Genomic DNA, 11724 nt, shown 5'->3' on the forward strand with positions numbered 1-11724 from the left:
TCAGTGGTATTTACACAGCTGTTGTTGAATTCACTCGGTTTTATGAAGTTAAATTGAGATTTCCTGAATGTATTGATACATTATTAGATACAGTATTAGAAATTGATCCAACTTCTCCCTGGTGTTGATGTATTAACTCTTAGGAGTCATTTAAACCATAAATAAGTTCTTTCTTTGTTTTTTTTTTTTTAATGTCATTTCTAGAACTGTCTTTGTCAACTCAAGTGTTGAGATAGATGTTTACTATTCAAAACCTATATGAACATTACTGGAGTCACTTGGATTAAGAGGGGAGTACTTGTGGACCATTACAATACTTCATATGTTCAGGTCCTTCATAAGTACTAAGACAGAGATTGGCTAACATTTTGGGCTTGTAAGATTATTTGGTCACTCATCCATTCATTGAGAATTGTACCATACCTCCTGTCTTTTTTTATGCTGACCATGTATCTTGTTCTTTAGTTGCTTTTGAAAAGCTACACTGGTATTAACATGTGAACTCAAACAAAGAAGTTAGAAAATTAAACATGTTTGTGTTCCCATGGGTGCCTCCGAACTTCCAAAAGAAACACTCAGGTAATGTGTGAAGAGACTATGGGAATTGCACCTGTGCATATGAGGTGACTTCTAATTATATTTGAGCTCAGAGCACACATTATCTAAAGGAAGTAAAGGTTTTTAGAGCATTTGATCTAGAGATGAAGAGTGTTAAAATAAAATGCTGATTTTCTCTTGATCTAGTAGATATTCTTCCTGTCTTTTCTTCTAGTCTTTCACGGACACAGGTATGTAAGTTACTTTTGGTCATTATAGGAGCAGCAAGTGGTAATAAAAACCCATGAAGCTTACACATCAATAAACTTCTTCATGATTTATTATTCATTCAGCACTTATTGAAACAGTATATATATAATATATATACATATATTATATATATATATATATCTCATTGCCCTTTTTATGACATCTTTATTAAATGGGTAAATGCTTCTTGACAAGGACATAACAAAGTAGATATTTTGCTGAGAGCTGCTGGTAGTAATGGCTTTACCAGAGGCCATGGGAATATACAGTAGGTAACAACTAGTGTTCAACAGGTCAACCTACCAGATGAATAATTCTCTGTAGGTGAGCCCCACTTGGCAAAGTCTATGGAGTCACTGGCTGTGGAAACCAGTTGTTTTCTGTCTGTAACTTTCTCATGTGTCACCACTTACCTCCCTAAAAAGAACAGCTATGGGGTTCTTTCCACAGGCCATTAGTTGTGTTTTCTATCTTTGGGCACACATATAACTGTGGATAGCCAGAAAGATGATTTCTGTTTAAGCTGTATAATTCTGAGGAATAGAAATAATACCAGAATATTTGTCTTTACTGACACAGGAAAGTAACAATATTCTCAGTCTCAAAGACAGTTAATTTTAGATTTCAGAACAAATTCAAAATAGACTAAGCTGCCCCTGAAGAAAATACACAATCAAGATTCCAGTATTACTAAATCAAGGTCAGGCTTGAAGCAACTTTGATAGACATATCCCTCTGTAATAAATGACGTTTTGCATGTAGTCCCAGCCTTAGTATAATGTTACAGGCTCTAGGTTCAGCCAACTGTTTACTTCCTGCCTGGGAACTCTCACCAACTTAGAGCTACATGTATAGCCAAGCATTATTGACTAGCCAGTCAGCACAACCTTCCTAGCCTGAGAAAAACTGTGTGACTTATCATGTGTTATGTGAATGGGTTGGATCCTGAAAATGTAACATACATTGTTGTTCAGAGTTTGACTGTGAGAGGAGCAATGTGAAGGAACTGTGGAAAGAGCTGGGCAGAAGTGAGAGTGTGTGTGTGCTAAGTGATACATGTAGCTGTGTGGAGACAGAGAGAATTGAAACTAAAGGGAACTGGAACTAGAGAGAACTAGAACCAAAAATTTAGAATAGAGAGATCTAGGAGAGATTGAGTGACTATGAGAGTAAATGAGTAATGAGTGAATGAATGATGCAGTAATGTGTGAAGAAATGTAGCAGAATAGATAAATATATAGCTGTATGTAAAGAGATTTAGCTGTGTGGAAACAGATTTTTGGAGGAAGAGATTTTTTTAAGATGAAGTGAAAGTTACCATCAGAAATGGTGCGTGTTTCCTTATTTACCTGTCAGATAGATAGAAACTTATTTCTAAATACCTTCAGATAAAAGAGTTTCCTAAAGCCCTCACTACTTTGAGGTCTTCTATTCACAAACCTGGTGCAGTTCTGGGGAGCTGACCTCCCCGGACAACTATAATATTTAATTATTTAAATATCAAAGAAGATATTTATCATAGAAAACCAAACCTCACTTGTAATTGAATATTTTTCATAGGTAATCAGAAATATGTCTTCTTTCTATAATACAGTTAATAAGCTTCTATTTGGAGTGTTTGTGTGTCTGTTATGTATGTTTCTGATAAGACAGACATGGGAAGAGAAGAAAGTGAGAGACATGATAGAAAACTGAACTCTGAAATAAATTATTCACACCTAGAAAAGATATGTAGACATTCTTGGATGTGCATAAGGGGATCTCATCAGTAAAAGTCTATATCTGAAAACTGCCATGTGAAATCTCATTCAGTCTCTGATTGTGTGAATGTAGGTGAGAACTGAAAACAGAAGAAATATTCCCAGCACATGCTGCCAGTCTAATTGAGAAGCCATATGCCTGCAGCCCCTAAGGCAGCATGATCCATCTCAATAGCACCATCTTCAGGCCCTCAATGCTGACTCTGACTGGGATTCCTGGCTTGGAGTCTGTGCAGTTCTGGATTGGGATTCCTTTCTGTGCCATGTACATCATCGCTCTTTTTGGGAATTCTCTGCTCCTAGTTGTCATCAAAGTTGAGCGAAGCCTCCATGAACCCATGTATCTCTTCCTAGCAATGCTTGGAGCAACAGACATTGCTCTCAGTACTTGCATCTTACCCAAAATGCTAGGAATATTCTGGTTTCACCTTCCAAACATATACTTTGATGCCTGCCTCTTGCAGATGTGGCTAATTCACACGTTCCAGTCAATTGAATCAGGCATTTTGATTGCCATGGCAATGGACAGATACGTGGCGATCTGTGATCCTCTAAGACATGCATCGATTTTTACCCAGAGACTCCTCACTCAGATAGGAATAGGAGTCACACTCAGAGGTGCCCTCTTTGTAGCTCCGTGTCTCGTTCTCATCAAATGCAGGTTGAAATTCTACTGGACCACAGTTGTATCTCATTCATACTGTGAGCACATGGCCATCGTAAAGCTGGCAGCAGAAGATACTCGTGTCAACAAGATCTACGGTCTCTTTGTGGCTTTCAGTATACTTGGACTGGACATAATTTTCATCACACTCTCCTACATTAGAATATTTGTAACTGTCTTCAAGCTGCCTCAAAAGGAAGCAAGACTCAAAGCTTTTAACACATGCATTGCCCACATTTGTGTCTTCTTGGAGTTTTATCTCCTGGCCTTCTTCTCTTTCTTTACACATCGATTTGGCTCCCACATTCCATCCTACATTCACATTCTCCTGTCTAACCTTTATCTACTTGTTCCACCTTTACTTAATCCTATCGTTTATGGGGTGAAGACCAAACAGATTCGAGATCAAGTGTCCAAAATTTTCTTCTGCAAATATCCTTCTTGATTTTTCACTTATTTACTTTTGTTTCAAACAGCAAATCTCATTCAAAACCCTTTGATTTTACTTGTGATTCCTTTCCCACTCCCCATGTGCGTGTGCGTGTGCATGTGCGTGTGAGTGAGTGTGTGTGTGTGTGTGTGTGTGTGTGTGTGTGTGTGTGTCTATGTGCATATGCATGTGAAAACCAGAGGTCAAGATACAGTTCACCTTGTTACCTTGGCTTTTTGTTGTTGTTGTTGTTGTTGTTGTTTTGCATTTTATTTGTTTGTTTAAGAGTGACCCCTGATGTCCTGTGGTGCACAATTAGACTGTTCTGGCAGGGAGGAGAACCCAAAGGTTCCACTAGTCTTCATTTACTTTTCCAGTCCTTGAACTAAAGCATGTGCCATCACACCCAGCTTTTAACACAGATTCTGGGGCTTTAATTCATGTTTGAGCAGCAAGCACTTAACCAACTGAGCTTTCTTAGAAACCCCAAACCTTTGTTCCTGATGAGTGTTTAAGTTCCCTGTGAACAGGTACTAAGTTTTAGTTTAAGTTTGCTCTAACTACTTGAAAAAGCCTTGACTACTTTTTAGTTAATTCTCTTTCTGTTATTATTGTAATTGAAACATGATGCTAATTATATTTAATATTAATTTACTATAAAAGACAGTTGTATTTATGTATAAATTGAACTCTTAATGATAAACACTTTTCAAAAAATAACTCTACCTGCTAACATTTTAAATTCTACTTAACAATATAAAGTGACATTGATACCACTATTATGAACTTCTTTTGAACATATTTAAATTATATTATAATTGAATATAATCTCCTGTTTTATAACTTTTAATAACACTCAGAATCACTATCAGGATGTTTAAATGTAGCTCATTATTTGTGTCCTTGTGAATTGAGTACTAATTTGACAATGAAATTTTAATATATGCATTTAGTTGTACTTTCTTCTTTTCAAGATCGTATCTGATGTAGTTTCTGACAATATACATACAACAAAATTATTAATATAAGATTAAAACCCAGTAGGAAAATCAAGATCAAACACTAAGTGAGCAAATGTGATCAGCAATTAATAAGTTAGTTTTGTGCAAAGATTTTTATATAGAGGCAAAATAAATAGTAATGATAGGAAACATATTAATAGTCCACAGATAAAATAGGAGGTCCTCAAATTCACATATTTGTCTGTTTATATTTGTGATTTATTCATTGTTTTACATTTCTGTAGATCTAGTATCTGGAGAAATTACCTCATTTCATAAATGAGAAGGAGGTTGTGTAAGTGATTTTTAGATTTTTTTTCCTTAAAATGAGTTGTTGCAAATATTTTTGCACACAACAGAATAATAGTTTTTGGAAATACTCTAAATATCTGGCTTAAATGTAAAAGACAAGAACAGACAGATCAAGGATGATGATCTAAGAATACAGCCAACTAATAGCAAATGGAGTATTTAATATGTGAGCTAGAGCCTCCCTCATTCTGTATTATACTTCCTTGTTATAATATGTTTAAATTGCACTTTTGATATTACCTAATATCATTATGATTACTTACATTCAAAATGATTAATAAAAAATATGTGGTTTCAGACTCCTCTATACAAAATGTAGAGATTTTGTGAAATAGGAGATGATGAATTTCGACTGTCCTTTTGATCTATTATTTCATTGTATTTTTTAAAGATTTATTCATTTTATTTTATGTATGTGAATGTTTTGCCTGTAGGTATATTTGTGTGCCATGTTAGTACTTGGTGCCCCATAGAGATCAGAATAGGGTATCAGATCCCCTAGAACTGGAGTTACAGACAGTTTTGAGCCACCATGTGGGTGCTGGGATTTGAACCCAGGTCTTCTAGAAGAGTAGAAAGTGCACTTAACCACTGAACCATCTCCAGCCCTGAAGACTATTTTTCTTTTCTTTTTATTAAGAAAATTTTTTATTCATTTTACATACCAATCAAAGATCCCCCTCTTCCCTCTTCCTGCCCTTCCAACCTCCTCATCCCTACCCATGCCCCATTCCTTCCTACAGGAAGGTAAGGCCTGCCATGAGGAGGAACATTCAGTAGAGACAGGTCCAAGCGCTTGCCCCTGCCTCAAGGCTGTGTGAGGTAGGACTATTTTTCTTATGTGCAGTCATGACCATCTGTCCTTTATTTATTTACCTACTTATTTACACTTTTATTTAGATTTATTATTCATTTCAGAATTACCATTAACCTGCCTTTAAGTCCAATAAAATCCAGTGGCTTCAATAGTGCCAAAAACTATTTCCTACTTGGGTATCTATTGTTCATTTGAAGGCATTGTTCTCTTAAGGAAATGTTTTCAGATGCTTACATTCCACTCACTCTCATGTGGTATATCGTCTCTCCTACATGAATTCCTTACCCTGACATGTTTTTAGTGAAATAATCTTATTCTCTAAGACTAGATGGTTAGTTTCTTTAAATCATTCTTTTATTTTATGAGTATCTGTGCTTTGCTTGCATGTATTTCTGTGCACCACATGCATGGCTGGTGTCCACAGAGGCCAGGAGCAGGGGTCAGAGCACCTGGAACCAGGATTACAGTTAGTTGATAGCCACTATAGGTAAATTGGGACTTGGATACAAGTCCTCTGCAAGAGCAGCCAGTGCTCTTAAGCACTCAGCCATTTCCCCAGCCACCTATATTTTTATTTTTGCTGTCATTTCTCCTAGGGTGTTTCATTTGGGGCTTTGTTTTGTTCTTCAAGATTCATTGTCTTCCACAGTGTTGTCAAGCTATGTTGTACCAACATGTGTGTGCAGTTTTGTGATTTGAACAAATATCCAAGTGAATAAAATATTGGAACTCAGTGCCACATACTTTTTCTCATGTGAGTGTCCCTCAGTAATGCTTTGGATTACCTCTGTCATGCTTGTTTCAGTGTTTGTACTTGGTATCCCTGAAATCAGAAGCTTAAAGGATTGAAGTCCATAGATAAAATCTACCTATGTTGTTGACAAAATGAGCATTTAAGAAAATTGAGTTCTTCACAAATCCACTTGATAGTTGTAAACTGAGTATGGGAAATTAGCCAGCGATTCATCTCTGTATCTCATGCTGTTAGGTCCTGAGAAAACCCAGGACAAATGGCTAACTGAGGTACCTACTAACTTATCAAAGTGGACACTGGCTGCCAGAGTCACCAGCTTCTCCCAGCACTGCAAGTACCTGTGACAGTGGACTTTTCTCAGCACTTCTCATCCCAGCCCCTACCCTAATCTTCTCCCACCCCTGAGCTTCCTTCCCTTCCCCCAGCTTCCCTTCCCCATAGAATCCAGCCATTTCAGCCACACACTCTCTTGGCTCTCCTCTCGGTTCTCTTTGCCTTCTTGGTCTTCTTTTGTCTCCCTCTCACTTCTCTTCCTCTCTCATTCCCCCTCCCTCCTCCTTTATGGTCTGGTCTGTGTGTGTGGTGGGCACTTCTGTATCTATGGCTGTGGAATTGTGGACTCCCAAGCTTCCTGTCCTTTTTGAGCAGCGATTCTTTCACAGCTTCACAAATAACATGCCTCATCCTCCTCTGCCATGCAGCCAACACCATTGTGAGCAAGAAACCTGAACTCTGAATCCTTTGTCAAAGTCCACTTCAGTGGCCTTAAATTTACTGTATGGACTACTTTTAATTTTAGGCCTCCATATTATGCACACTTTAATGTCTGTATTATTCTTCTCTAGTTACTTAGGAACTGTCTTTAGGCTGGGGAAAGATCTGTTTAATCTATGGAATTCTATTGCTGCAGAGCAGCCTCAGATGTCTCGGTGCAGGCCTCACTGTCCCATCCATAATCCTTTCATGACTTACACTGTCAGCATTACAGTACAAGGTTTTTAACAACTCTCCTGCCTCCAACTCATGCAGAGGTTCAAGCTGTGTCACGGGTCTGTGCTAATGGCTCTTACACTACCATAAAAACTGCACCAAGTTCTTCACCTGAATTCTGAGTATATCCCCAAGGACTGTGCAGTGGCTATATTTACCTACTAGAGCGGTGTTTCTTAGGGATTTTCTACATGGTAAACTTTTTCTCTCAAGTACTTTTTTATCTACCATCATGTAGGTATATATAGGAAGTTTACTAATCAAACATTAATGTAATAAATCATAAATTTATTTTAACACAATTTTCTAGATTCATATAAATTTACTAGATATTAAAGACTAAGGCAGAATTACATACTATTAAGAAGAAATTAATACTATTAATTAATAACATTAATTACATACTATTAAGTGTATTACATACACTTGATTAGCTTTGCATTAAACATTAAAACATGGCTGAACAACTGATACTGAAAGATATAAAATATCATCAGTGCTTTTCAGAACTGATCTATATCTTGATTTTATGATCATGAGTATGGAAAATGCTGCTTCACATAAATATGTAGTACAAAATGGCAAAAATGTGTTTAGCATCATTTCAGAAATTGTTAGAAATTTGATTCTAATTTAAAAACCAAATCATTGAACAGTTTCTTATGAAACTCACGTCAGTCATTCAAACACTATTTCTAATATCAAAATGTTTAGGGCTGAAGAGATGGGTCAGCGACCAAATCAAGCAGCTCAGAGGCACTGTAATCCAAACTCCCGGGAATATGATCCTATCTTCTAGCCTCCACAGGCCCCCACACCTGTGTAGATGCATACATACAAACACAAAAATAAAAATAAATCCTTTAAAAAGGTATTTTAAAATATTATTGCAATACATTCAAATACACACTAGTTACTTTCTGAACAATGATGTTAGGAAACTATTAAAGTCCCTATTTTCTGTAATTAAAGCATGGTATTTATATAAAAGGAGAACATTTTTCATACAATCCATTACATACAAAGATCTCAATTCTTAACCGAGGTGTTTCAGGCAACCTTTGTTGGCATGGTATGACTGCATGCACAGTACGAATTGCACATTGCCTGGTATGACTGCATGCCCAGTATGAATTGCACGTGCTTGGTGTTCAGAACAAAAGCTTCACTGTTCACTCAGTGAAACATAGGAAGACGCAACCAGAAACTCCTTAGGTTCATCATTCATTTAATTTAGATTTCTTATTTGGTCATTGCAGATTCAGAAACGTTTTACTGTTGTCAAATACTTGACAACAGTAAAATCCTCCACATTGATATGCTACCCTAAATGATACAATGACACTAAATTTAAGAATCTGTGAACTAAGCCTGGTAGTGGTGGTGCATGCTTTTAATCCCAATACTCAAGAGGCAGAGGCAGACAGATCTATGTGATTTCCAGGCTAGCCTGGTCTACAGAGCAAGTTCCAGGACAGCCAGAGCGACACAGAGAAACCTTGTATTGAAAAAAAATCTGAACTAAAGCAAAGCCTTTTTATGTTGGTTCCTTTTTTCTTAATGTTTACACTGTTCTCATTTCTAAAATTAAGTTAGTAACTTGTCCCTGTTTATGCACTTAAGTGGCATTGTTTCCTATATTTGTCATATTGATGGGCCATTTGTCAGTTCTTATTTCTTCTAAGAATTTCTAAAATGTCTTAACTATCATATTTAATTTGCATATCAATTCTGTCAGTCTATGACATGGTAGGACTTTCATCTGTTATCTCATCACATTGTTATTTACATATTGCCTCAATACCACTAGTTCCTTGAACAGTGCCCTATATATTAAATAATAAAAAATTAAATCAGTATTTCACCTGTAGCTTTTCTGAAGGACTCTCTTCACATAGATTTGAATCTATGAGCTATATTAATTTCCACATCTCAGAAGAATTGTTCTTATAGGGCAAGCATTCTACTTCAGATCAATACATACTGACTGTGATTCTGTTTCCTCTTCTCACATTTTGGAGTGGCAATTTGCCATGTAACCTCATTTTTCTGATGAATGGAGAAAAGTTATTGAAGATATTTTACAAGTTTTAATGTACTAGAATCAAAACTACAATTATTACATTTATTTTACTTTGAAATATGACACTAAATATACTTAAATACATCTCTATTTGTAAACAGAGAAATAGACAAGAAGATAGATGACAATGGATAAATGTGTGTTTATATTAAACCAGACTATAGCTGGGCTGGGTGTCACATGCCTTAAATTCCAGCACTTGAGAAGCAGAGGCAAATGGATTTCTGCAAGTCGAAGGCCAGTCCTGTCTACATAGCAAATCTCTGTCTCAAAAAAAAAAAAAAAAGAAAAGAAGAAACCAGAACTGTGAATTTTGAAGATTCTCAATAAAATGTTAAATAATTTTATCAGCAGTTTTTATGAAATTAAATATTGAAGATAATACAGAAATATGATATCATATATGTAATATAATATCTTCTATTAAATAGTATTTTGAGGACAGAGTGGCAACTAAGGCTAATGCACTATTACTGTAAAAAACACATTCTTCCAACAAAAGTTGTATCAATATGGTTTAGTATTCAGAAATTTTCTTCTTAAGAAAGAAAAGACCCATCACTCGATCACGAATCTGTTTGGTCTTAACACCATACACCAAGGGATTGACTGTGGGGGACACCAGCAGGTACAGGACTGCAAAGATTATATGGACACTTGGAGGCACATTCTTGCCAAAACGATGAGTTAGGAAGCTGAACAATGCAGGTGTATAGAAGGCAAGAATGGTGCAGACGTGGGCAGCACAGGTGCCCAGGGCTTTAGAGCGGGCTCTCTGGGAAGAAAGTCTGAACACTGCCTGGAGAATTTTTATATAAGATGTGGCTATGAGCCCAAGGTCAAATACTGCCACTGAAAAGGCCACTAAGATTCCATATATTCTGTTCACATGGGTGTTAGCACTAGCCACCTTCACCACAGCCATGTGCTCACAATAAGCATGATGGATGACATATTTGGTATAGTACAGCAGCTTTTTAATGAGAAGGGGACATGGCATAATCATAAGCATAGCTCGGCTTAGGCCTACTAGACCTATCTTAATCACCATGGATGTTGTCAGGATCGATGCATAATGCAGTGGGATGCAAATGGCCACAAAGCGATCAAAAGCCATGGCCACTAGGATGGCTGACTCCATGATGCAAAGTGTATGGATAAAAAACATTTGTGTTAGACAGACATCAAAGTCAATCCAATGGGCATCAAACCAGAAGATGCCAAGCATCTTCAGAGCTGCAGAGCAGGTCAGACACATGTCATTCGTTGCCAGCATGCAAAGGAAGAAATACATAGGCTGGTGGAGACTTGGCTCTAGCTTGACTGTAGTAATGATTATGCTGTTCCCCAGCAAGGTCAGGACAAAGAGGAGACAGACAGGGATGCCAATCCAGCAGTGAAAGTTTTCCAACCCAGGAATACCAACCAGGAAGAAAGATGAAATGTGATGTGTAGCATTGCCTTCCATGGTTAACCTAGAGATGCTGCACATTTAATAATACAGTAATGCCCCAAAATGCCTAGCAGGCAGAAAATAGGATTGTTAGGTGAATTTTAAATGTCTTCATTGGATAATCTAAAGTCACTGTATAAAACCCACCTTAAAGATATGACTGTTTTCCACACCTTTGTTAATTCTCAGAAAAAAAATCTACCTTTAGTGGCACTGGATCTGCATTTAGAGGCATAGGATCTGAATTTGCAAAGGAAAATATCACATTTACTTAGGGATTTTTTCTGATTTTTAACATGTAATTAAATTCTATTACAGATATTTCATCTGCTGTTACATGGGCAGTTAATAGAATAACCACAAGCATAAACATGAATATATACAAACACCATCTGCAGACATTTCAAGAAATCACTTATCATAGAATACTGTTACCCTTAGAAAGCCTAGCTGCATTGCTGAAATTAAAAAAAAAAAAAGAATCTAATAAGAATAAAGCAAATCCAATCATAGAAGCTAAGTGCTTCACAATGCATCAAAGGTGAATTTATTTATCTTTCGGATTGTCAAAAGTGAACACTATACAGATTTAAACATCTTTTACTTCATTCTCTACTTCAGAGCTGGTCAATGCTTCATTGTATAAATAGAAA

General features: G+C 36.7%; 2 protein-coding genes across 2 annotated transcripts; one reads left to right on the forward strand and one right to left on the reverse strand.

Annotated features, from left to right (window-relative positions):
• The first annotated feature begins 1066 nt into the window (after positions 1-1066).
• On the forward strand, positions 1067-3706 carry LOC102927216 (olfactory receptor 52A5-like). Its single transcript, XM_006979001.3, has one exon. It carries the CDS (start codon positions 2726-2728, stop codon positions 3674-3676), a length of 951 nt encoding a protein of 316 aa, XP_006979063.1. The 5' UTR covers positions 1067-2725; the 3' UTR covers positions 3677-3706.
• Positions 3707-10135: 6429 nt separating this feature from the next.
• Positions 10136-11086, reverse strand: LOC102927515 (olfactory receptor 52P1-like). The gene has a single exon (XM_006979002.1). It carries the CDS (start codon positions 11084-11086, stop codon positions 10136-10138), a length of 951 nt encoding a protein of 316 aa, XP_006979064.1.
• Between the last annotated feature and the right edge of the window lie 638 nt (positions 11087-11724).

This window comes from Peromyscus maniculatus, chromosome 1, assembly GCF_049852395.1.
Source record: "Peromyscus maniculatus bairdii isolate BWxNUB_F1_BW_parent chromosome 1, HU_Pman_BW_mat_3.1, whole genome shotgun sequence".
NCBI lineage: Eukaryota > Metazoa > Chordata > Mammalia > Rodentia > Cricetidae > Peromyscus > Peromyscus maniculatus.